Raw genomic sequence first — 25,446 nt, 5'->3', positions numbered from 1 at the left:
TCGTAGACCGAGTAGTTATAACTTCAATTTAAACATCTCGTGAATGCATGTGAGACTTATATGATGACTACAAATTTATTTCTCTCTCATGCCATTGATTCAGATTAGATCGTCAAAGGATCTGTTGTCCATTATCCATATTAGGGAATAGTGTGACCTCCGTAGATTAACTCGCTTGAGGTATTGTCTGTTTTGATCGGTCCCATTTCGAGTCCTTTAGAGCACATGTATGCATTTTCCCAAGAGATTACCCATCCCAGCAATGCTTTAGTTCGAATATACTTAACTTTGAAGTTCCAAAACAAAACTTTTCGTTATGTCAAAGGGCACATCTATGAGTTAATTTCATTTTTCTCACACACACACACACACACACACACACCCACATAAACATAACCAAGACATGCTCTACCTCGATTCAATGTGCAATTTAGTTCATTCATATTGCATTTGCCATTTTAAAAGTTTGTTGAGAGTCGCTCTTTATCCGAGCCCTCTAGACTCGACGACCACTCCTTACCCTCTCGAGACCGAGTCGTTGTAGGCCTGTTAGCTTCCAAGAGATTCGACTCGAACCACAAACCTATTGGATGTAGTCTCGCTTTGATACCATATTGCAAAACATGCTTAGGCTAAAGCATTGCCAAGATGGGTGATTTCCTCAAAAAGTGCTTGCATATATGCCAAAAGACAAAACCGTGAGGCTCGATATGGGACGGGCCAAAGCGAATAACACATCTAGTGAGTTAATCTAGGCATGTCGCATATATATCACATACATACTCTTCCCATATTCAGTATGCAATTCGGTTCATTAATGCCCCTTGTCCGAGCCTTTGACCTCGACAACTACTTTCCACCCTTATTGAATATGGTTGTTACAAATAGTTTAATTTTTTTTTTTTAAAAATTCCCATTACATTCGATCACTTACATTTCTAGTCAATTTCTATAAGTAATTAGGTAGGAATGGATGATTAGTCTCAGCCACACATGTTTTTTTTTTCTAGGTTAATATCGTGAAAAAAACCCCAAATTGGTATATTTATGACAAATTTTTTCGAAACTAATTTTTTGACCACGAGAAACATCAAATTGGTACACATGTGATAAATTTACCAAAAAATATTTTTTTACCTCAAAAAATTTCAAACTAAAACACCTGTGATAAATTCACCCCAATTTTTTTTTACCACCAAAAATCCTAAACTGATGCACCCGTGACTAATTTACTCCAAATTAATTTTTGACCACCGAAAATCCTATAGTGATACACCTATGACAAATTTATTATTCGTTAGTTTCGGTTTAGTTGAGTTGATACCAAAAAATTATCAAATTGATATATACGTGACAAAGAGAGGGTAAAAATTCCAAATTGGTACACGCATCAACTACCATGTGTCATCTAAACTCAACAATTTGAAGGTAAAATTTGACGAAAACTAACGGAGGGTAAATTTGTTACAATTATCGATTTGGGATTTTTAGTGATAAAAAAATTATTTAAGGCAAATTTATCACGGGTGTACCAGTTTAAGTTTTTTTATGATCAAAAAATAATTTTGAGGTAAATTTGTTACACTAATATCAATTTGAGATTTGTCGTGGTATTATTATTATTTTTTGTTTGCAAAAGGACATATCAGATAACCAATTTTGTGTAAGGCGCTCACTTTGGTGCTAATATTTTTTTGAATTACTTAAGTGCCAATTACGAGAAATTCCGGCAAAAAAATATATGTGGTATTTATATTTAAAATAATTTAGTGCCACTTAGTTTATAATTTGGAAATAAGTCCACGTGACGTGATAATTTTTCTTGAAAAAACAAGTCCATGTCGCAATTTATTTAAAAAAATGAGTCCACTTGGAAATTTATTTAACAAACACAATCTTAAACTAAAAAAAAAATCTAACAGTAACAACTAAAAAACTAAAGAAAAAAGTAAGGTTGCAGCGGCGACGGCTGTGTGCTCTCGTCACCACCGCCCCACCGTCACTGACAATAACCAGAGTGAGTGTCGGTGACCCCAACCATCCGTTGTTGTCCCTCGTCGTTGATCCTTGCTTGACAATGTTGGGGTAAGGAGTTGCCAAAGCCGCGTCGTTTGGCCCTATCAAGTCCTGAAATTCGAACTTGTTTGCATTAGCCCCGTATGCCTAACCCTCCATGCTCGAAATCACCTTTTGCATCAGCTGGGCATCGTCTCGGGCAAGGGGCGAGAGGCCCGACCCTTGTCTTCATCAGCCAAATCGAGGCCTCGAAAGTCGTCGATTTGGGAATGATGGTTGGAGGAGAGGACAGGGGAGGCGGCGTGGGCATCCCAATCGTAGTCCTAGCAGAGGACGAGGTTGTCGGTGGAGCAACAAACGGAGGTGAGGGCGGAGGCGCAGTTGTCATAGATTGCGGAGGTGCTTGGCCAGAGAGGAGGTTGGCAGAGTAGATGCGGTGGTCGCAGAGGAGGCGGAGCTTGGCCGCAGTGCTCCGGCAGTAGAGGACGGCCATCCGATTGGTGTAGAAGTTGCAGGGAATGCTCTTCTTGCCGGGCGTTCTGGAATTGGGACTCGCCATTGCTTGCGTTACCTATGCAGATCGAGAGAGAGAAGGGATACCAGCCATTTTCTTTTTTTCTTTTTTAATTTCCAGCTTATTTGTTAGTTTTTGACAAAAAAAAATTAGCTTTTTATATTGCTGACTGCTATTCTCTCACGAGACATGTACATGCCACATATGATTTTTAGTAAAACTCATCCGAGTTGGTATTAAAATAATATTTAAAAAAAAAATTAATACTTAATTGATCTAAAAAAATATTAACACAAGAGTGAGCTACGTACATAATCATTTCAAGTGTGCTTTTGCCTTCTCTTTTTTTTTTTCCCCCTTTCATGTTTTGGATTTTAGCAATCCAAAAGCGCTGACCTAGAAAGAAAGTGAAACCGTAAAAAGCAACGGTAATCCGGTAATTCTATAAACACGGAAGGGCATATTCGATCCTTCCTCGTCTTTCCTCTTCCAGGGTACGGACCATTTTCAGGCCTGGTAGGCGAGCTCCCTAAGCTGACTCCAGTTTTGTATTCTAATAAAAATAAACACCAGGCCAGGCGACATTTCTGTCTCTGCAGAATTCGATCCCGATCTCGGAAGCTTCCTCCATCGATCGATCGATCGGTCGCTCACCGATTCACGATCTGCATATACATTTATATATATTGGCTCTTCGCCGTTCACTGTGTCTCCGTCCTCCTTTCTCTCTCTCTCTCTCTTTGAAGTTATTGAATAAACCCTAACCGTTCGAATTCGATCGTACGGGACCTCGGTGATCCGCCGGTGAGTTTTTGCTTTGGCGAGAGTCGGAATGTTCAACGGAATGATGGATCCCGCACTCTTCAAGCTCGCCGAGGAGCAGATGAGCCGCATGTCGCCCGCCGAGTTGGCCAAGATCCAGCAACAGGTTTGACGACTCCTCTTCATCTCCACCAAAAAAAAAAAAAAAAAACTCCTCTTTCGAGCCGCGGATGTCCTTTTTCGGTTCGATTCCGCGGTGAATTGCCTGAATTTGACTTGCGGTGTTGGGTTGCTTTGCTCCTGGCTCTGGGGTTTCAATTGTCCCTTTTGTTTGAGGCCGTTTGTTTGTATTGGAGCTCCTGATCGCGCTTCTGTGTGACTCCGGTGGTTCTGTTTGATGATGCCTGCCAAGGAAGCTCATTAGTCTCAATCGACCGAGCAGCGCGCTTAAAAATGAAATACTATCAGCTTTTGCGACAAAAGTAATTGCCTCGGGGTTTGAGCCGCATAATTTAGCTTTTTAGCAACCTGTCCTGAAGATGGGGATAATTAACGTTTCGATTTGCTCAATTATTTCTCCGTTTTGGAAAATAAATGTTTTGGATAATTTACGTAATGACAAAGTTTTTCAGTTAGACATAAGATAGTACTGCCGTGTTAACTGTAAAGTGGTTCTCGCTCGATTTCCACATTTTATTTCTTTCATGTTGGGGGCATTTTTTTTTGGACGAATAAGCATCTGCAATAGTGAAGTTTGATCTGCTTAATGCTCCTATATTGAGGAATGTTTTCAGAGCAATTCATATCTTGGGACTTGCTTTAAAATAATATGATGCAAATAGCATCAATTATCCATTCGGCTATTAAAATGATCCTACAAAGATGCCCATTCTTTTGGGTTCTTTGACTGGTTCCACTTCCATGGCTCGTGTCGAATCTCTTTGTTTCCAGTTCCAACAGGTTGGCCATTCCAAATTCTTCATGTTGTGATGCTACATTTACTGCAGATGATGTCTAATCCTGAATTGATGAGAATGGCCTCTGAGAGCATGAAGAATATGAGGCCTGAAGATTTACGACAAGCAGCAGACCAATTGAAGAATATTCGTCCTGAGGAGATGGCTGAGATTGGTGAGAAGATGGCTAATGCTAGCCCTGAGGAGATTGCAGCTGTACGTGCTCGTGCGGATGCCCAGATGACTTATGAGATAAATGCAGCTCAAATGCTCAAGAAAGAGGTATGAAGAAGCCTGTAAGTCATTTGATGCCAGCATCTGTTATTGCTGAATATTAGATGCGTGTAGTCTTTGCTTATGATGACGGTCAAGGGATTGTTCTCAAAAGCTGCTCTTACATTGGATAACGAAAAGAATTTGGATATGATGAATGGTGTGAAGCGCTAGTTTTGGAGCTTAAATTTGTCAAAGTGAGGTTTTTTTCGATTTTTCGCAGGGGTGTTCTCTTTGGACCAACATTCAAGAGGAAGTACATCTAGAGCGTAGGCATATTTGCTATAACAGATGGACGCTATTTTCATTTGTTGGATGATATCTATTTTTCTATTTGGGAGTTTCAATTTTGCTTGTTCAGAAGTTTTTACTTCCAAGAAATTTTGACTGCAATAAAGTTGATTTAGAAGGTCTGTTTTCTGGAACATAGCAGATGTGAATGTAATAGATGCTTGCCATGCTGCTTTAACTAGTCATGCACACCGTACTCTTTCTATGTTATGCGTGACATGTTGATCTAATTCAATCTGGCAGGGGAATGAACTTCACAGCCAGGGGAGGTTTAAGGATGCCTCGCAGAAGTATTTGCTTGTAAGTTATTCTTCTGCTTGTTCGCACTATAGATTTCCATTACGGGCTATTTTTCCTTGGACTGAGGGGATTCTTATAGATCTTTGTCCATAATCAATGTATAGGCCAAGAATAACTTAAAAGGAATTCCGTCGTCCAAAGGCAAGACTCTTTTACTGGCATGCTCCCTTAACTTGATGTCATGCTACTTGAAAACGAGGCAGTACGAGGAATGCATAAAGGAAGGCTCTGAGGTATGGTATTCGTATTCTCTCTTACTTTGACTAATATTTTATGTGGTATTGGTAGTGTATTTGGAAACACATCCATCATATTGACTGGTAAAGTAGAATTTGCGGGTCAATAAGGTGAGATGTATTGGGTAAACAATCATGAAATGCATACGCAGCAACACTTATCCAAGAATAGAGTCACTTTCTCTCTCTTTGTCAGTACAACTTCTTTCTGCTGACCTACTTACCGATGTAAGTTCTTTTTCGCTGATTAAGTGACTTGTGCTATATCAGGTTTTAGCATGTGATGCTAAAAATGTCAAAGCTTTCTACAGGAGGGGCCAAGCATATGGGGAATTAGGTCAATTGAAGGTGAGTGTAATTGTATTCTTTTATGGTCTGTGCGGGGGTTTGTAGTTCCCCTTGCTGGTACTCTACTGGTGATGCTCTTATATCCTTTTTGCATCTGTGTTCTGTCGGTATTCTGAGTTTTCGAATCCTTCAGGATGCGGTCTCTGACTTGAGAAAGGCACTTGAAATTTCTCCTGATGATGAAACAATTGCGCAGGTTCTAAGGTAATGATCTATGCATGTGAAAGAGTGAACAAGAAATTGTTAGCATGATTATCTTCCCCATTATTCTCCAGAAAAATGTGTACTCTCAGTTTCCTTGGCTAGTCGTATGCTCAAGTTTCTTTTTTCTTTTTCAGTTTCTATGTCGTGTTAATGTGCTTCATTAATTCAATGCATCGTTAAATGACTGAGATACTGATTTCTCTGTGAGTGTCATCTCTGTTCGTATTATTTGCGAAGTGTATATGTAACTAGGCTGTTTGTCCTGTTGGTCCACACAGGGATGCTGAGGAAAGCTTGACCAAAGAAGGTGGTTCTGCACCAATAGGTATGTTATCCATGTTTAGTTGCTACTTTTGGTTCTTTCATTCCTCTTTTTGTAAATTCTCCAGTTTTGAATCTTGAATTTGCGTTTTCTTTTACTTTTGAATCATCAATAGGGGTGGTAATTGAGGAAATAACTGAAGACAAGACCATGTCCTCTGTCAACCATGAAAATTCATTGGAATATTCAGAGAAGCAGCATCAGGAATCGGAGGATGCCCACGAGGGTCCGATTAGTGGTGATAGTATGAGTCGAATGACCAATTCTGAAAGCTTGAAAGCTTTGGAAGGTGACCCAGATGCAATCAGGTATTCTTCCACCATTCTACTCAATTTTTTTTGAAATGGATGTACGTATGAGATTTCAAACTAGTCACAAATCACAAGACAAGGCGGTGAGATTCAAATAACTGAATGTCTGTTTATGGTGTAGAAATTTTACTGACTTTGATTCTATGATGTACTCAATAGGTCATTCCAGAATTTTATTTCTAATGCTGATCCCACAACTTTGGCTGCAATGGGTGCGGGAAATGCTGGAGAGGTATCCCCTGACATGATTAAGGCTGCCTCTAGTATGATTGGCAAAATGTCACCAGAAGAACTCCAAAAGATGATTCAGTTGGCTTCGTCGTTTCCGGGGGAAAATCCTTTTGTCACAAGAAACTCGGATAGTAATTCCAATAGCTTTGGACATGGATCAGTCCCTAATGTGTCGCCCGACATGTTAAAAACTGCAAGTGATATGATGGGTAAGATGTCACCCGATGATCTTCAGAGGATGTTTGAAATGGCATCTTCTTTGAGAGGGAAGGACCCATCTTTGGATGCTAACCATGCAAGTTCAAGCTCTGGGGCGAAATTGGCGGCCAATTTAAATCATATCATGGGTGAAAGTGAAACAAGTTCATCTCATCACATATCTTCAAGTTCAAGGAATGTTCCATCTCCTCTGTCAAATTTCCCATCATCTCCAGGTGATATGCAAGAGCAGATAAGAAACCAAATGAAAGATCCAGCTATGAGGCAGATGTTCACATCTATGATGAAGAATATGAGTCCAGAGATGATGGCAAACATGGGCGAACAGTTTGGACTAAAGCTTTCTCCGGAAGACGCTGCAAAAGCCCAGCAAGCAATGTCTTCTTTATCGCCAGAGATGTTGGACAAGATGGTATTCTTCTATCTGATATTCTCTCCCCTTGCAGTTTACCACATTATTTACTTTTATATTGCGGCATAAAGCCAGAATATATTGTGTGCCTTGCACTATTTGAGAGTGAGAAATTGGTGGCAGATCTATTCTGAGGCCTAGGAGGCTAACTCTTTTAGCTTAGTTGGTCGATTTTTTCCCCTGCATCTTCGATTAATTTTTCTTTTTTTTGGCCGGGTGCTGGTCAGTATTTTCAGTTGGCTTCTAGCCTTCTCCAGGTGGTTGGCTTTTCCATGTTACTGAGAGGGCTTCGTTAGTATAATGTCATGTTACTTTCTCACGACAGCCTCTTTGTCATTACACTTTTGTTGTGCTTTTAAAATAATCAGCCTTTTTGTCCTAAATGCTGTTTCAGATGTGCTGGGCAGACAGGGCTCAAAGAGGAGTCGAGACGGTGAAGAAGACCAAGAACTGGTTGCTCGGGAGGCCCGGTATGATTTTGGCCATAAGTATGCTCCTCTTGGCAGTGCTCCTTCACCGTCTGGACTATATCGGAAGTTAGAGTGGCAGAATGCCTTCACTCTTATTGAGTTTAAGCAACAAGTCAGCCAAAAAGCAGTAGGTATTGCATCGGAACATGAGACGCATCTTCGTTAATCCATCTTCAGAAGCAATTGACTCGCCGAGATGGTGGACGTTGATTGGCGGAAGGTCTGTGGGATGGAATGGGTAAGAACATAGTATAACCCTTAAGGTGCTAGTGGTTTGTGAATTGTGCTGACTGTTGGGGGTTTCTTCCATTTAGTTGACATAAAAGGGATTGATTGATGTACTCCTTGTAGAGATAAAATGCCCCTGGTTGGTATCTCGCAAGAGATTCTTATCCAGAAATCCCATTTCTTGTTCTTTGTCCCCTCGTGGCAATTTCATTGCCTGTCGGGCGAAACGGTGACGCATTGGCTGTCGCTTCGGCTGTAAGTTTTGGCTCTCTCTCTCTCTCTCTCTCTCTCTCTTCCTGACGCGCTGTGCGCGCGTGCAAGCCACGCAAGAAAACTTCACAACAACAACCCCTCCCCTCCCCCCGCTTCTTCTGATGTCACCGCCACCATCAAAGTGCACACGAAAACCGCTTCTGCCGCGGTAGCTACGGACGCACTCTGTCTCGGTAAATGCCAGCATGTTTTGGATTTTTCAATATCAAATATTGACTCATAGGACCATATTTACGTCTAGAAGTTTTTTTCTTTTGTTCTTGGAAATTCGAATGGAAAGCACGTGAGTGCTTAAAAAGAACTCCGCATTACGTAGCATTTTGTTGATCCGAGGATAAGAATTCCACGCCGGTATAACATGTGCGAGTTCATAGTGGTGGGGAAACTGGTGTTAATGGAATTTTTGCATTATAACCTAGAGATCATACTAATTGTTCTGGTTAACATTGTACAAGCTCTAGAAAATTTTGTAGTCGGAACCTATCAAGAGAATATTGCTAAAATTGGGAGTACCCTTTTTTTGTTGTCAGGTGCATTGCTCTGATTAGACCATGAAACGACTGTTGCCATTCTTCCGATGGTCACCAGTTTCTCGAATAACTATTGAATTTCTTCTCACCAATGCAACCAAAACCACCACCTTTCTTTTCATGCATCACCACCAAATTACATTAACACGCGTGCGATGCCCCCCGTCGCCTCTAGCGAAACCTCACCAAAAAAAAAAAAAAAAAAAAAGGAAAAGCCAGAGAAACTCTTGTCGTCCAAAAGGAAAATGTAACAGGATACCTCGACACCCTCATTGAGCCTCATTAAATATATGCTTCGAAAGCACGAAACTATTTATTTAAGCATCTCGTGAAATTGCCTGATTAACTTAATAGCGTAATCGGGTTACTTGTTGACGAAGCTCCTTTTCGGAAAGTGATGCGATGATGGACATGGGTTATCTGCCGGCTTTCTCTTTGGATTTGTTGGTGGCTTTCACGTCCTTCTCCCCTTTCTCTTTTCTTTTTCTCTCGAGGGCAGAAAAAAAAAAAAAAAAAAAACAAGATTTTACCTCGTTCGCCTGTTCCCACGTCGGACCAGATCGTTCCCCAGCACAATGCCGGACCAAAGTCAACCCAAAGAAAGCCACAAACCAAAAGGATTCGCACGCACGATGGGAAAAGTGTAAAAAAATTCCTAAATCTATTATATTAATATTAATTCAGTCTTAAATTTTTTTTTGTGCCAATTCAGTCATAAACTTTTTGTATTGGTGCCAATTAAGTTCTAAATCTTTCATATTTATGCCAATTGAGTTAATCCGGTCAATTTTGGATAAAAATCGGCGACGTGGACATCGATTGTCCTATGTGGTATAACTGGCACTGACTTGAATATTTTTAATATTATTTTAACAATTTTTAAAGCATTTTTTTTAAAAATATATTTTTTAAAATATTTGAAATATTAAAAAAATGTACACGTTAATGCAAGCCGTGCCACGAAGGGAAATTAACATCCACGCCAGCGATTTTTGACCAAAATTGCCCGAATTTACTCGATTGGCATAAATATAAAATATTTAAAACTAAATTGGCACTAATGCTAAAGGTTTAAGATTGAATTGACACCAATGAAAGGTTTAGGACTGAATTGACATCCGAAATGAGTTTAGAACCGAGTTGAAACTAATGCAATAGGTTTAGGACTTTTTTTATACTTTTCCTCACGCACGATCCGTTTACGGTTTCGATGCATCAAGGTACAGTACGGTGGTCTCCCTCGGGCTTTAAGCTTCATCGGCAGCCTATGTGGAGATGTCGACACGAACTTGCAACCACCGATCGACGGGGGCGCCAATACCGTGAAGTCTCAATCCACAACCGTCGCTAGACCCGGACAGTCCGATGCTAGCCTCCTTCCTTCCTTCCCACCCAATTCCGCAATTGGGGCACGAAAAGAAGAGTCAAAATCATGGCCACGGCAAGACAGCGACATCCACGTCTCTTTTCAAAGGCCGGCTAAATATCGACCACGAATGCCCCGTTAAAATATTGCGAGCTGTGGCTACCAATAAGTCAAACGGTCTACGGGTGCTTTCCGTCCTAGTGAAGACAATGTCTATGCACTCTGGTCCTGCACAATGTATGCAATGGAGAATAGGTTTTTGTCCAACTTGGGAGAGTATCTATCTCTCGTTCTCGTCTTTTCGAGACTCCTCGACTACGGATTGGTCCACGCTTTGATTCCGATAGAGCACGTAAAAATAAAATGGATAAGATCAAATCCGGACATACTGAGATGGCTGGTCCTGAATTTATTCCGAACCGATCGAGTCTTTCGTGGATTTTTAAATTGGGCTACTGATTTGAGATCCTATTTACTGGATCCTACTGGATTTCGACGTGTTTGGGATTTTACCTGAATTTAAACTGGACAAGCCAGTTAGAACAAAAGAAAGCCAGTTAGAACAAAAAGAAAGAAAGAATGAAGATGTTTTCCGAGGTTTCATGATCTTTTGTTGTTCCGTAGATTTATTAGCAGGTGAAATATCGAATTCATCAAAAGAAATGATTGTGATTCCCAAATCTAAGGTGACATCGAGAAATGAGCGAGGAATTTTTTACCAAAACGAATCTGGATCATTGAAGATGATGTGTTTTACGTGGGCCCCATCGAGTCCGACGGCGTCGATTCATTTTGCTATTTTAATTCCTCTACACACTTTTGCACACGTATCTGACCCGCTTCTTGTTTTCATAGCCTGTCTCTATCTTTCTCCAAGTTGGAACGTCTCCTCTCTCTCTCTTGTATCCAATTCGCTTCTGTTGGCCTCAATCTCTCTCCGTTTCGTCATTTTTCCCTCTCTTTTCCCGTCAATAGTCTGATTTTCCAGGAAAATATCGAACTGGCCTGCGGCCATCGACGACCTTTTCTCTTTCCCTTTGATTTGCGCCACTCGAAATCCCCTCCTCTGCGAACCCAGAAGCGCCAACAACAATCGCGAATGACCCGGCAATTCCTCTTCCACCCGCAGCTCGCCAACCGGAGGCAACCGCTGCTGCCGAACCCTAGCGGGGAGGCGAACGAATCGACGGCCGCGGCGGCGAAGACGACGACGACGACGAGGACGAGGGGGCGGGCCCGCCTGGCGGAGGCGGCGGGGGGGACGGCCGCGGACTGCGCGGCTCTGTGCTGCTGCTGCCCGTGCACCGTCGTGAACCTCCTCGCGCTGGCCGTCTACAGGGTCCCCGCGGGGCTCTGCCGCCGGGTGAGGCGGAGGCGGCAGCGCTCCGCGGCGGCGAAGCGGAAGAAGAAGGGGGTGCTCCTGGCCCAGAGGCCCAACAGCTTCGCGGCCGGCTCGACGGGCGCGGCGGATCTGTTGAAGGCGGAGGACGACGGACTCGACGCGGGCGGGAGCGACAGCGACGGCGACGACGATGCCGTGGGTGATCTGGAGAAGGAGATGTGGGACCGGTTCCACGGGGCCGGCTTCTGGAGGAGCCCCTCGACGAGGGACACGTAAGCGGGGCCATTCTCGGGCCGGGCTTGGGGTCCGAAGGCCCGTCGGTTGGCCCAATGAGAGGCTGCTTCTCCTTCTCCTCCTCGTCCTTCTTCAAGGGGGGAGATGTAAAAACAAAAGAGAGGTGGCGTTGTAAATGATTTTGCCAAAAATTGGAATCGTGCCATTCTTTTGACATTTTCGCGATGATGGTATTATTTATTTTTGATCATGTGATTTCTTTTGTCTTTTTTTTTGTTAGTGTGAAGGTCATGAGACGAAAAAATCACTTAATAAAAAAAAAAAGAACAAATTACAAGGTGGATGCTATCCTCTCGCCGCGTTACAAAATCAATTAAAAAACAACTAGTCTAGAAGCTTCGGATGGTCTACGCTTATCACAAGATAAATGATAATTATACACATGCTTGCAATGAGTAAAATAGTATCTTAAGTAACGAAGCGATCATTTAACATAATAAATCTCTTTTGTCCTATCGAATTAGTTTATAATTTTTCATGAGATTCCTTCGCCGAATGATTAAAACTTCAAGGCGAAAAAAAAGAAATTCTGATGGTTAATTTGGACGTGGACGTATATTTTTCGGGTTGGAATTTTGAGTGCATATTAGAAGGAGATATATTTGGAGGAAAAAGAGATTTGCTAATCAATCATTGGTAATTTCTCTGAAATGAAGAGTGAGATTCTCCGAAGAAAATTAAGTTAAAATCATCCGGGCCGTCCGAATCCAAGCCACGCTTGAACAGAGTCGAACCGCGTGGCATGACAGTGACATGACCGCTTCGTACGCGCCTGACTGGGGCAAAGCGAAGCGAAGCGAGCTGGTCTGGCCCCGCGTTCAGCTCAGTGAATTGGACTCGTCAAAGCCCGGCCACGTGTCTCCACTGCGGGTGAGTCGCGAAGACCGAGCCGAGTCAAGGCCTAAAGTCCAATTCCACGCACAAGGAAAAATGAAATTTCCAAAAAACCTCCTCTGTGCCATTATGACCTCTGCGAGCTAGGGTTTCTCAGGCTCCTCCTCTCGCCTGTGCTTTTAGCTCCTTCGATCGGCAGGGCAACCGTCGGTTCCGCTATCCGGCAGCTCCCGCTCGTCTTGGCTTTCATGGAGGTAATGATTCTATCCGTTCGCACACGAGTCGATCCGGTTATGCCATAGCTGTTGTCGCGGGGCTCTGGAATGTCGTGTCTGGCCGTTTGATTGTGCGATTCCTGCAGCTGAGCTTCAGAATCGCGTCCGGTTTGCGGCGGAATGTGTTTTTTCTGTTTCCGCTGTGGATTTTGGAGGGTTTTAGGGGATTAGCTCGGTGCGTAGTGTGAGCTCTATGTGTGAACTGGTCCTGATTAATTTGGACTGCGAGCTCTTCGCTTGCGCATCTATGTATGCGTTAGGAAGCTTTTAATCGTCGATGAGATTGGTTGCCAAGATACCTTTTCACGTTTTAGCATTTTCCGCTCTTTGTCTTTGAAACGTTGACTGCTGTGACCTAGGAGTGCAACTGCTTTTTCAGGCTGAGGGGATGGAAGATGCTGGCAAGTCCGAGGCTCACTCCATATCAGCCGCGGCCTTCGTGGAAGGTGGAATCCAGGATCCGTGTGAGGATGCTTGCAGCATCTGCCTCGAAGCTTTCTGCGACAGCGATCCATCTACGGTATTTGACGTGGAATCTCTTTTGCGCAGTTTTGAGATCAAGTTTAGTTGATCTTTCTCTCTTTTTCCGCAGGTGACCACTTGCAAGCACGAGTTTCATCTCCAGTGCATTCTTGAGTGGTAATCTCTACAGTGGTCCCACCCTCAACAGAATAAAGCTTTGCTGCTGAAAGAACAGCCCCAATTATAATGCTAGAGTGATACAATATCGGTGACGAGATTCGTAGCATATAATCTGCATAGTCTCTGTAGCATCCTCTGTTTCTATAGATGTCGCTTAGAATGCTTTTTCTCAGCTGATATGAGCACCTGCGTATGTAGTGTGCATGACATCTCTGTTTATTTTTTAACTTTTACGCATTGCTCATAACGAAGCAATGTTATAGGGAAAAGTCACTCTCATAAGTTTGATAGCCTGAAAGAAAGGATGGTAAAATAGCATTTATTCACACATTAAACGGGCCTTGCACAGTCATGCATGGATTCTGCACTCCTATGGCCGGAGTAACCGCTGGGACTGTTGACCTGATATCTGCAATGTTTTCTATCGCCCCACATCCTGCGGGATTATATTTCCGTTTCCTCTGAATCCTTAGGGTTTTATTTGCTTGTGTGGTTCTTGTGTTTGACTATTTATATGTGTTGATAGAAGAGGTCCATTTCCTCAAGTGCTATTTTGTGTGGGTGCATCTGTAACCTGACCAAATTTCCGAGGGAAAATTCTTTGTATACCTCTTTTTGGCATGTAAAACGCAATAAATGGTTTCAAACTCTTTGGATATTGATATTCTGATGGCTTCTTGTTTCTTCTTATTGGCCTCTAGGTGTCAGAGGAGTTCTCAGTGTCCCATGTGTTGGCAAACCATCAGCCTGAAAGATCCCAGCAGGTAAATTATGTTCAAATTTGGAGGTAACCATGATGTCTTAGTTCCCTTATTCTTAAAATTTCAAACTTGAATATCTTTCTCTATTCCTTTCAGCCAGGAATTATTGGAGGCAGTAGAACGAGAGAGGAGTTTTAGGTTTAACCCTTCAAGAAATGCGACGATCTTTCATCATCCCACTCTTGGGGATTTTGAGTTGCAACGCGTAATTTTCTCAGACTGACCGAATCTTTTGCCTGATTATTAACTTAAAATAAGAGTTTCTTGCTTAGATGGCTCTTCTTGATGATTATGCAGCTACCTGTTGGTCCTACTGATCCTGAGCTTGAGGAGCGTATCATCCAGCACCTAGCCGCCGCTGCTGCTATGGGCCGAGCACGTCACATTGCCAGAAGGGAAGGCCATAGGAACCGGTCTTCAGCTCACGGTCGTCCACAATTCTTGGTTTTCTCTACTCATCCTAACACCCCTCCTACTGGTCCTTTTCCATCTGCATCCCCACCTTCTAGGGACGGCGAAGATGAACAAGCTCCTGAAGTTACAGTTATCACACCTCCTTCACCTGCTACCACCCTTCAGGATGAATCTGAGCAGCCAATGGTTCCATTGACCTCTTCCCCAGTGGAGCAGGGTTCGTCTTCACCTGGACTTATTGCTGTTAACCAGGAAGGATCATCATTGATCAACAGGTACATTTAGCATCGGTTCTATCAGCATAGCTCCACTGGGTAGTGAAATCTTATAGTGCGCTAGCTCTAGATTTTCCTTTGACTTTAGGTTTGTGTAGTACTTTAGACTTTGTTCAACTCTCTTACATAATATCTTTGTACATTTTCTCCCCTCGGCAGGAGATCACCAAATCATTCCTCACCGAATAATCAGGATAGGGGAGGACCATCCGAGCTGCAGTCCTTTTCAGAATCCCTGAGATCTCGATTTAATGCAGTGTCTTCTAGGTATTGAGCTTTGACAGGCGCCCTAGCATAAATGATTGTTAATTTGATTAATGTGCTTTCATCTCTAAAGGTTAACAAGCATCCAACGCTTTTCTGCTTTTAGATGCAAAGAATCAATTTCAAAGAGCACACGAGGATGGAAAGAGAAACTGTTCTCTCGCAACACTTCCGTGGCGGATCTTGGTTCTGAAGTTAGAAGAGAAGTTGACGCGGGGATTGCTACTGTGTCACGCATGATGGAGCGTCTTGAAACGAGAGACAGTGGCAGGACCAGTTCTGCTTCTGTCTCTAACAGTTCAGAGAATGTACCTGTTCCAGAACCAGGGATCCAGCAGATCCCTGACGCACTTGGTGAAAATCCTTCGATTATCACCAACCAACAGGCCTCATCTACTACAAGTTCTTGTTCCAATTAATGTTGCTTCATCATGTGCTTCGGAGCGTGAATGATCCGAGTAAGTTGAATTCCTGTGCTCAGCTGCTTATACTTATGCTATCAAGTTATCTGATTTCCTCAAATTTTCTTGTGTCTTTGCACTTTATGCTGAGCCTATCCTTTCCTTCTTCTTCGATTCAAATATTTTTGTAACTTTTTGAGTGTGATTGCTTTGTTTTCGCTTAAAAAGGGAAAGGAAGGGGAAGAGAAAAGAAGAGGGAGGGAAAGGGGGGGGAGGATTAGAGGTACTGTGATACGGAAAGTGAGGAAAGCTAGCTGGATGTCAAAATTCTTAGGCAATGAGCATTCTTTAGGTTAGTGGTGGGGAAACTAGAATTTTTGCATTATGACCTAAAGATCATGGAATGGGATTACAAAAACCTCTGTGAAGTGCATGTTTGTGACTCCATTGGTTTAATGCCTTTTATGTAGGAATCATACTAATTGTTCTGGTTAATTGTACAAGCTCGAGGAAAGTTTGTAGTTGGAACCTGTCTAGAGAATAGCTAAAATTGGGGAGTACCCTTATTAGTTGTCAGGTGCATAACTGATTAGACCATGTCCTGGATAAGGAGCTACTTCAGCAAGAGGTGATATCACAATATGAAAACTTTCCCGAGATGAAATGGTGCATAATTTTGGACTATTTGTATTTGTTTTGTCCATGTGAATCCCGTCTTTTTCTTCAAAAAAGTAAAATAGATCTTGCTCATAATGTTCTGATTATTTCATGCGCTGTTATCTTGCTCAGAAAAAGATGCAGTAGTTTTGTTGGTGATGTAGGTACCCATCGGAAGAGGTTTTCTTCTTCATTGCCTGCTTTTGTTTACTGTTGTAAAGCACACCAGTCCTAAGGGTTTTACAGTATACGTCTCGATCTCGTTTTATTGAAAGTTTGTTGCTTCTAGTTTTGATATTGAATTCCTAATTCTAAGGGAAAGGTTATTGCACTCATCATAGGTGCTGAATCTATAGGAGTGGTGCATGGATGCGGGATCTTCTTCGAGAGTTTGTCAATCGCCCCTCAGCACGGAGAGAAAGAAGATTTGTTTATTAAGATATATTTTGGAATAAAGAAACTGCAAAACAGCGCTATGTTTTGATGGTCAATCTATTACGCCATTGTAAATTCTCCTAGATTTACTTGCAGCTGCGCATACTTTTACTGCATAATATCTATGTTCTGTTGAAGCCCATGTGTATACTAGTTCTACGTAGTGCGACACGAAGAGATTGAACTGGATCAAACATTTGTTGGACCGAGGACTACACTTTTTCCTTTTGGTGCCTGAGGCAATGCATGTTGGTCAATCGAGCCCAGCGTTAATGTCTGTCCAAATGAATGTAGCTGGAATGATGCTGATCCCGCTTCTGATACAGTTGACCTCTTATTCCCTTTTTGGTTATTTCAAAGCTCAGGATTACCATAAACAAGCTTGCTTGACAGTGCTTGTTGTCGTACTTCTTTTTATTGTCTGAATATTCAGGAGCTAAGACCATCCGAGGCATCTTTTCATCATACATAAACTAAACCAATAATTAGGATAAGCACAAAATGTTAAATTCCTCATTGGAAACAAAACCATTAAGCAGGGAAATCCTATTTTCAAAATTGGATTCTTATGCCTACGCTCCTGCAAAAATTGACTAAGAGGACCTGCGACCCAGCCAATCTTCGTAATTAAATACCGTAATTGTATATATAATGTAATTTTAGTGTTCGGAAAAAGTACAAAAATTACAAACAGAACACCGAAACCGATCGAGGATTGGTTCTAAGAACAGCATCGCAATGGGTGGGTGTATTTAGAAGCCAGACGTATTCCTATGAGTGGTTCTTCAAATAGCCAGGAATGCTAGTTTTACCTCCAATTGAGTTCAGCCACAGCACTTTTTTTTTATCTTCCATTGAGAGCGAACTGTTGCAACATGTCCGTTTCTGAGTGCTCACTGAAGGCCTGAACTTGAGCTCGATCCCCACTCTCTTCCGGGTGAGAGACCGGGCGGTTATCGGCTGGGGAAGCGGCTGGCGCAACGACAGCTGGGGAGGCGGCGATGGTAGCGGAAGATTTGCTCTCATCCTCATTCTTCCCCTGACAGAAAGCCTCCTGCAGCTGCAGCGCGTACTCCAAGTTCCACAGAACATCTCCCATGGTTGGCCTATCCACACCGTGTTCGGCCAAACATTTCTCGGCAGCCTCGGCGAACTTCTTCAGCGACTCGGGGTTGATGGTTCCAACGAGAAAAGGGTCGATGATCTTCTCGAGTAAGCCTTTTCGCTTCCACTGCATCGCCCACTCGGCCAAGTTCACTTGTTCCCTGGGAAGTTGAGGGTTCAAGGCAGGCCTTGCGCATAACACCTCGAGCAGGACCACCCCGAATGAGTACACGTCAGACTTGTCCGTCAACTGCTGCCTCCTAAAGTACTCGGGGTCCAGATACCCGAAGCTTCCTTTCACCGCCGTGCTCACATGACCTTGCCCAATGGGTGCATCTTTCGACAGTCCGAAATCCGCGACCTTGGCGATGAAGTTATCGTCGAGCAGAATGTTGGTGGTCTTGACGTCGCGGTGGATGATCCCCTGGTTGGTGCCGGTGTGAAGATAGTGGAGCCCACGTGCTGCCCCGATACAGATCTCGAGCCGTTGCTTCCACGACAACGGCGGCATGTTCTTGCCGTAGATGTGGTCCCTGATTTGGCCATTGGACATGTACTCATAGACCAAGATCATTTCGGAGTTCTCATCACAATAACCAATCAGAGACACTAAATGCCTGTGCCTGAGCTTAGACAGCATCTGGATTTCGGTCTGGAACTCATTGATTCCTTGTTCAGACTGTGGATTCCCTCTCTTGACCGCGACTTTAGTGCCATCATCGATCTCTCCTAGGTAGACATTGCCAAATCCTCCGACACCGATGATTGAATTCGAGTCGAAGTTCTTGGTCGCCTCTTGTATCTCTGCAAATGAGAAGAATCGGCCCAATCCCAGGGTGGATGAGTAGAAGTTGGTCTTGTGAGAACCCATTGAAGTCTTGCTAGACATGAAGCTCGTGTCGCCGGCATGTAGGGGCAGCAACCAAGATGAGAAGCTGTTCCTCTTTTGCCAGTCTTGGGGCCTCTTATGCCACTTGATGACCATCGCACCAAGGCCAACGAATGCTCCGAACATCATGGCGAACCCAACTGCCGCCACCGTGTTCCGGTTAGATGAAGAGGCCTTCTTTCCGTTGACTCCGAATTCTCCATCCAAGCTATTCACCGAGTTGGTCATTTTCAGAATCTCCACCCCGTTCAAGATTGCATTCACCGTGCCTGTGTCTTGATTCATCGGGCCGATTTGAATGCTCAGTCCACTGGCCATCAGGGTCGAATTCACTACAATGTCCTTGTAGTAAGGAATGGCCAAACCGCCGGTCAAGCTGGACAAATCGAGGCCGGATACAGCCATCTTTCCGTTGATATAAACATTGAAGTAGAGGTCATTGAGGGACTTGCTCACAATGTCGCAGAAATGCAACCGTACGACATATCCGAAATCGGTATCAACGTTGAAATTCCACGTGACATTGAAGTTGGGTTGTTGAACATTGGCATTGGCCATCTCCACGGCGGATGCATACACAGCTGCGGGGGCAACGAGCTTCGGAAAGTCCTCAGGATACTTGACAATGGTCGAAGGGACAGAGATGCGCTTAGCCAAGGACTTTTCCTTGAGAAACTCCGTATCCGAGTCCCAGAATCTTCCTAGTGTGTCGTTCTGAGAAGTGATCACGGATCCCCCGACGTTGAGCCGGTGCACGATCTGGTAATTGAACGAGCTCAAACCGTTGTATTCCGTGACAGGGAAGAGCGCGGTGGCGCTGTCGGCGATCAAGAAGTCCGGTGCCGAAACCACCTCGATGGCATTGATGAACGCGAAAGAGTCCTTGACAGGAGTAAACTTGAGGGTGAACTGGGGGTCGGTCACATTCAGCAGATACTCCTTGATAATGTATTTAGTGCTGTTATTCACGGAGAACCTGTGCAAAAGCACAACATCGCTGGTCGCGACGGTGAACATGGCAGTCTGGAGATCGAATTGGGTGTTGTTCATGGGGAAGAAATGGAGCCTAACCCAATGCCAACCCGCGCTCCCCAGGCGAAAGGAATAAGTGGCTTCGGAGACGAACACCCGCGCCGTCTGATAAATGGGCGACGGGACATCGGCCGCGGGGTCCGAGATTTGGATGTTGTCCTTGGCTTCCAAGTATCCGGCGGAGTTGACGTCGGTCTTGAAGATCCTTCCATCAGGGAGGGTGACCAAGGAGTTGGCTCCGCAGTCAATGAGGATGTTGTCTTTCGGAGAGAAAGGGGCGGCGGCAGCGGAGGCGGTGGAGCCGCCGAGGATGGCAAAGAGGAGGACCAGGAGGGCCGCCATGAGGGGTCGCGATGGCGATGCAGAGGGGGATAGAAAAAGGAGAGGGTTGACAGGTGTTCTTGGTTTATTTTCTATCTCCATCCCTCCTGGGTAAGGAGGATGAAACAGGGGATTAGACTGACCAGGACCTTTGAGAATATTAGAGGGTTATATCCATCTACAGAAATAGAGAGAGAGAGTCCCCATTGCCTCTGGAGTTCGTTGCCTCTTTTGGGCGAAAAGGTGACAAAGCTTTTCTTAGATGTTGGAATGTTTGTGGAGAAACATTTTCTTGCCATGGAGAAAATTCCTGTCTTTGAATTTTGGGTGGCCTTTTTTTAGCAAGTTCTAACAGTTTCCTAGGATCAACCATGGTCTCCCTTTGAAGGGGTCAAACACCTCTCTCTCTCTCTCTCTCTCTCTCATCGTTTGGAAATTTGAGTTTGGAGACATTGCTGTCCAAATTGGTTTGTTACTTGTTAGGCATTGGAGTCCAACTGACAGGCCTGGAAATAGAAGCGTGCATCCACGGTTCATCGTTCACGACAAACCATGCATTCTCACTGAAGCCTAATGCTTTATAAAGACTTAAATTGGGCACCATCTGAGACACGTCCAAGACTCGAAGCCGTGTCGCCCCAACCGATTGAGCAATCATAAGTCTGCTCCTTACAAACTTTCTCCGGATCTCGAACCTGTCTGTAAGGGGTATTCGCATCAACTGAAACCCACGGGATACACGGTTGAGCAAATCCTTCTTCACTTTCCAACTCTGCGTTGTCGGCAAGAGGGAAACAGTGAGATTTTGCACGCAAAAAGTAAGTACGAACATTAGCCTGCATCAATCACGTCTCGAAAAGAAGTATTTTTCTTGATTAATATATATATGTTATAGAATTATATTCGAAATGTTCGGTTCACTTGCTGTTCGATAGTCGATACCCACATCGAATACCAAAAGAATTCCAATGTCAAAGCAGCTGAAGTAACGCACATTAACGATTGACACTGGCTTCATGCCGGATCAGATGATTCGGTAGTTTTTCTACAAGCTGCTCTTGGTACCTCTCATTCCAAATTCTTCAGATGTTGAAAGAGTAAAAGCTTTAATGCTTCAGCTTCAAGCTTTAGGTCTTTTTACTGCTAAAACATGCTCGGCATGGCGGTATCTGTGGCCAATGTAAAGCTAGAAATAAGTTGCATTCTTCGACTGTTCCATCAGCTCGATCAAGTTGCAGCCAAATACAGTGTGAGAGAGAGTGGGAGAATTCTTAAAGAGACGTTGTATATGAGCTGCATATTGAGTTGTGCTCCAGTTGGCATGTACAAGATCTGTGGGTGATGTTTGTGATTATGTATTGTTTTGTTTTGGCGACAGACTGAAGCTGGTTTTTTTTTTTTTTCCCTCTCCAGTGAATAGCATTTGGGGACTTTTACAAAAAAATAAGCTATGTTTAAATAAGATATATCCTTTTAAATTTACTAATTTTTTTTGTTTTTTAAAGATTAAGTTGACCACCTTATTCGATAAATTCTCTCTTCGGCTTATTTTAATGGTTCGAAACGGCATTAAGGGGTAACTTAAGAACAAGCGCTTACCTACATATGAATTTTCTCCGTAGTTATTGAAACTCTACGTAGAAAAAGTACGTAGTTTACCTATTTGCAAGTGATAAATTTTCCATGTAGCAAGCGATCTTTCCACGAAGAGAAAAGTGAATTTAGGTCTACTAATAACTTCTTCACGAAGGTAATAACTTGTAGAGCATGGTGAGTATATTGAGACTGATGACTGAAATTGGTGTACCGATTACGTGGCAGATTGTGAATGGGCGATTAAGCACGTCCATCACCTAACACCCAGTAACAATTTGCCAGATCATTTAGTATACGAACTTTGGGAACCTGCGGTTGCATTTCTCGAACATCTATTTGTTGTTGAGGCCACAGATTTATCAGAACGCCCAACCAAAAGTCCTGAAACATAGTAACCACTAGATCATGTACCCTCGCGTCATCATCAATGGCCTGACAATATAGAACAGGCTATGTCAATGCAGTCTCCACCAAAAATGAGCAACTTCTTCATCATATAAATCAGCAAAGCCAAGAATCTGGAAGTCTAAAAACCAGATGACTTCAAAAGATGTAGCCACAAACACATCCATAATTGACAATCCCATCTCGATCTTATTCAAAGGAAGCAAAACAAAGGCTTTCAGTTTCATTTTCATGTCGCAGACTCGTTAAGTTCCTAGCGACCTCCTGTTTTGTTCTCCCACCACTCCAAGAACTTGACTTGTGCAGCCATGGTATCCAATCGGTAGAGTTGCAACGAGTGGCTGGCGATTTCCTGTCCAAAGGTCCAACCAAACATCGCCCCTGCTGCAAAGGATAGTCCAGCACCTACCAGGACGAACAAGAGCGGGACCAAAGAAAGAGAAAAGAATTACAACACCATCCAAATTCCCTTTACGCCTTTCTAGGAGAAATCCTGGCTGGTTTTTTTAAGTTAATTATACTAGCTTCTAAACTAACCACATGTCCTGAATTATACAATGTGAAGGCAACAGAACAGAAACAATGCTGCCATACATGCTTTCAACATATTCGATACCCACGCAGCCAGCTTACTGATTCCAGGTGAACTGTAGCCTCTGAACAAGTACAATTGTCTCATACATTAAAAAAAAGATGATGGATGGCATGCAACATTTCTAACTGCAATATCCAATAAAAGTTGAGCACAAAGGCAGGTCCTGTAACTTCTTTTCTAGATATAGTAGTGAAAAAGGGTAGTGCAGAAAATGGGTGAATCATAGACATGCCAGGTTTGAATAATCTTCGGAAAAATAAAACACAATCTTTTCTGCTTATCATCAAGAATTTAGGAGTTTAATGAAACAAGATGGCAAGACGAAGAAAACTGAATTCCATTCCTTTGTTAAAGATGAGGTCATTAGAAAAAGATGCAAGAGATATGATTTGTTTCCACCAACACTTTGAGGTTCCCATGCTACTATTATCCTATTTATCTTCTTTCTAGCACCTCAGAGGCAATAGAGAGCACTTTCAATCAGCCAAATATTAATAGGGGAGAAAGAGACACCCAATAATTGGGCAGATAGATTTGGAAAGAGAGGCAGTATAATACCATGCAAGCTCCTTGAATATTTCCAGGTAAAACCTGCTGTGGTCACTGCCCCAAGCACACTTCCAATAGCTGCATATTTCGCTGCTTCCCTCGCTGTCTTCAGCTGAAAAGTAAAGGAAATGAAGCTATTATATACAAAAGGCTAGCATACAGAGAAAAGCACAAATTATTCAAGCAAAAGCTGGCAAGCATAGTTTCAGCATCTAACACCTAAACTTCCATCTCACAAATTCGTTGATAAGCATCGGCACACTTTAAGACACTTCAACACTCAACAAAAGTGTGTCAAGAACTCCATTATCTCCGAAGAACAAGCATTCACAAGTAGCAACAGAAAGCGATCTAAACCCAAAGAGACCCACTGGGGCCAGTAATAACAGAGCGCATACTAGCTATTAGACAGTGGAGAGGCAAGTCATTTCTTGCCATTAGGCTTCGGTAAAAGCCAATAAAGGGACACTGCCGGTGGTACAGGAACATGATAATCGGTGGCACAGTGATATTGTCGAGCTGTAAATTCTGAAATTCTGATATTATTGGTTAGGATTCAGAGCGCAATTAAATGCTACTTTCTGGATATAGCAACAGAAGTTAAGAGCGCAGACGATTTTGATAAAATGGAAGACGAAATGAGTTGATAGATATTAGTAGACCCAACAGATTAAGCTACCACCAAGTATACAACATCACCATTCACCAGTTGCCCTCTCTACTGCTACCATCCCCTGTGAAACCATTTCCTCAATACTGTTGGATATTAACAAACAAAAGGCTCTGCAACTTAATCAAAGATATCTCCACAGTAGAAAGGTTCTTTTCCTGCATGGTGACGGAAATGCTGGAAATTGCAAGGCTCTTTCGTATGGGGTCATGCACATTGAGGTTCTAATCAAAGAGAATCCATCAGCTAACAATGGCAACAGTCTAGTAACTAGTACAAAGGCTTAAGATAATATCAGCTTCATGCGCAAACATAGAGCAAATGAACAGCACAAGAGGCAAACCCATTTCGACCAAAAGCAGATGGAAACCAATTAACCATACTCACTGAACTGGAACTACAACTCAAGGATCACGCGCCTCTATCAGTAACACCCCTCGATTAACTCACTCGAGATATTTTTACACTGTGGCCACTCCACACGAACACACGCCAAACGATAAGCGACCAATCAGCACTATCAGAGTCTCCAAACGAGCTTCGACGAAGCGAACAATTACAGTAATCAGTTAAGCATGCGCACGGAGTGAAAAAGCTAATCACTCTTAAGAAAACAGTGACAAAACAGCTCAATCGTTCAATCCCGCGAAGAAACGGATCCAAATCATCCAAAAAGAACACCTAAGGGAAGAAAAAGAGCACCATAGCTATGGAAAACACAAATCGGACACAAGCGACGAAGAGATCACGCGAGCAGAAGAACACGGAAGAGGGAAGAGAGGGCACAGATGGATGAACAAGTAAAATTACAGTGGGGCCATGAACAGGATCGGAAGCGATGAACTCTTCGACGTCGGAGGCGGACCAAGAGGGGAGAGGCTGGTCGCGGTCGGTGAATCTGGTGTAGTTCTCCAGGAACGAGAATCGCTCCCCCCAGAACTCCTTCCACCCCTCCCAGTGCTTCCTGAAGAAGGACGATTCCGCCATTTTCTCGTCGATTGCTCGAGGAACGAATCGGAGCACAGAGCGACAGTGTCCAAGGCCAACCTTCACTCAGATTCCTCTCTCTCTCTCTCTCTCTCTCTCTCTCTATAGGAGCGGGCCAGGAATGGAAGAGTCGAGGCCGAAGTGGGCTTTTTATTTCGCAGGCCATTCCTGGATTCGTTTGAAGTTCGACGCGTTTAATGATCGGAAGCTGCTGACTTAACAGCCGTACTGTCAGTTATTTTTTATCACGCAATCTCCGAATCAATTACTATTTTATACAATATATGAATTTATGATTAAAATTATTCTGTTCTTGACAATCTGTTAGAAAAATATTTCCTTTAATGATTTGCGTCTTTCATAGAAAAAGTAAACCGCAAATTGTTCACTCTCGATGGGTTGATTTGGTAACTCTTTGTATTAATAAAATGTGGAATTTTCG

The 25,446-nt window shown here is 43.2% G+C and overlaps 5 protein-coding genes across 10 annotated transcripts; 3 read left to right on the top strand and 2 right to left on the bottom strand.

Annotated features, from left to right (window-relative positions):
* Nucleotides 1-3,028: 3,028 nt before the first annotated feature.
* On the top strand, nt 3,029-8,283 carry LOC115735424 (outer envelope protein 61). Its single transcript, XM_030666646.2, has 10 exons — nt 3,029-3,458; nt 4,300-4,530; nt 5,056-5,112; nt 5,217-5,345; nt 5,619-5,696; nt 5,830-5,900; nt 6,179-6,225; nt 6,338-6,530; nt 6,693-7,395; nt 7,790-8,283. The coding sequence occupies exons 1-10, from the start codon at nt 3,363-3,365 to the stop codon at nt 7,934-7,936; spliced, it is 1,752 nt and encodes a 583-aa protein (XP_030522506.1). The 5' UTR covers nt 3,029-3,362; the 3' UTR covers nt 7,937-8,283.
* Nucleotides 8,284-11,153: 2,870 nt separating this feature from the next.
* Nucleotides 11,154-12,052, top strand: LOC115735428. The gene has a single exon (XM_030666654.2). It carries the CDS (start codon nt 11,362-11,364, stop codon nt 11,878-11,880), a length of 519 nt encoding a protein of 172 aa, XP_030522514.1. The 5' UTR covers nt 11,154-11,361; the 3' UTR covers nt 11,881-12,052.
* Nucleotides 12,053-12,776: 724 nt separating this feature from the next.
* On the top strand, nt 12,777-17,181 carry LOC115735427 (E3 ubiquitin-protein ligase RHF2A). 5 transcript variants are annotated; one of them, XM_048283573.1, is made up of 9 exons: nt 12,777-12,986; nt 13,387-13,527; nt 13,600-13,646; nt 14,351-14,413; nt 14,507-14,615; nt 14,708-15,099; nt 15,259-15,366; nt 15,470-15,821; nt 16,763-17,181. In XM_048283573.1, the coding sequence occupies exons 1-8, from the start codon at nt 12,981-12,983 to the stop codon at nt 15,780-15,782; spliced, it is 1,179 nt and encodes a 392-aa protein (XP_048139530.1). In that variant the 5' UTR covers nt 12,777-12,980; the 3' UTR covers nt 15,783-15,821; nt 16,763-17,181. The 5 variants fall into 5 exon arrangements, with proteins under 5 accessions (XP_048139530.1, XP_048139529.1, XP_030522511.1 ...); XM_048283572.1 differs by having other exon boundaries at nt 16,744-17,181; XM_030666651.2 differs by having other exon boundaries at nt 16,722-17,181.
* A 446-nt stretch (nt 17,182-17,627) lies between these two features.
* LOC115735423 (probable receptor-like protein kinase At2g21480) lies at nt 17,628-20,672 on the bottom strand. The gene has a single exon (XM_030666645.2). The coding sequence runs from the start codon at nt 20,302-20,304 to the stop codon at nt 17,701-17,703; it is 2,604 nt and encodes an 867-aa protein (XP_030522505.1). The 5' UTR covers nt 20,305-20,672; the 3' UTR covers nt 17,628-17,700.
* Nucleotides 20,673-22,275: 1,603 nt separating this feature from the next.
* Nucleotides 22,276-25,127, bottom strand: LOC115735429 (succinate dehydrogenase subunit 6, mitochondrial). Of its 2 annotated transcripts, none has more exons than XM_048284434.1 (3): nt 24,828-25,127; nt 23,357-23,459; nt 22,276-22,611 (listed from the first exon to the last, which is right to left on the bottom strand). In XM_048284434.1, exons 1-3 carry the CDS (start codon nt 25,002-25,004, stop codon nt 22,457-22,459), a joined length of 435 nt encoding a protein of 144 aa, XP_048140391.1. In that variant the 5' UTR covers nt 25,005-25,127; the 3' UTR covers nt 22,276-22,456. The 2 variants fall into 2 exon arrangements, with proteins under 2 accessions (XP_048140391.1, XP_030522515.1); XM_030666655.2 differs by having other exon boundaries at nt 22,276-22,608; nt 24,828-25,119.
* Between the last annotated feature and the right edge of the window lie 319 nt (nt 25,128-25,446).

The sequence above is a fragment of the Rhodamnia argentea genome, chromosome 8 (genome assembly GCF_020921035.1).
Source record: "Rhodamnia argentea isolate NSW1041297 chromosome 8, ASM2092103v1, whole genome shotgun sequence".
Classification (NCBI taxonomy): Eukaryota; Viridiplantae; Streptophyta; class Magnoliopsida; order Myrtales; family Myrtaceae; genus Rhodamnia; species Rhodamnia argentea.
Note: the sequence above shows the minus strand (reverse complement) of the source record. Positions and strands in the feature narration are given on the sequence as shown.

Excerpts from the sequence above, each read along its gene's own strand:
- LOC115735428 (XM_030666654.2), top strand. The coding sequence starts at position 11,362 with ATGACCCGGCAATTCCTCTTCCACCCGCAGCTCGCCAACCGGAGGCAA.
- LOC115735427 (XM_048283573.1), top strand. Across the intron at positions 13,647-14,350 it reads CTCCAGTGCATTCTTGAGTG|GTGTCAGAGGAGTTCTCAGT; the intron begins GTAATCTCTACA and ends ATTGGCCTCTAG. Across the intron at positions 14,414-14,506 it reads AGCCTGAAAGATCCCAGCAG|CCAGGAATTATTGGAGGCAG; the intron begins GTAAATTATGTT and ends TATTCCTTTCAG.
- LOC115735423 (XM_030666645.2), bottom strand. The coding sequence starts at position 20,304 with ATGGAGATAGAAAATAAACCAAGAACACCTGTCAACCCTCTCCTTTTT.
- LOC115735424 (XM_030666646.2), top strand. The coding sequence starts at position 3,363 with ATGTTCAACGGAATGATGGATCCCGCACTCTTCAAGCTCGCCGAGGAG. Across the intron at positions 5,697-5,829 it reads GGGAATTAGGTCAATTGAAG|GATGCGGTCTCTGACTTGAG; the intron begins GTGAGTGTAATT and ends CGAATCCTTCAG. Across the intron at positions 5,901-6,178 it reads ACAATTGCGCAGGTTCTAAG|GGATGCTGAGGAAAGCTTGA; the intron begins GTAATGATCTAT and ends TGGTCCACACAG.
- LOC115735429 (XM_048284434.1), bottom strand. The coding sequence starts at position 25,004 with ATGGCGGAATCGTCCTTCTTCAGGAAGCACTGGGAGGGGTGGAAGGAG. Across the intron at positions 23,460-24,827 it reads ATCCTGTTCATGGCCCCACT|CTGAAGACAGCGAGGGAAGC; the intron begins GTAATTTTACTT and ends TTTACTTTTCAG. Across the intron at positions 22,612-23,356 it reads ATATTCAAGGAGCTTGCATG|TAGGTGCTGGACTATCCTTT; the intron begins GTATTATACTGC and ends TGTTCGTCCTGG.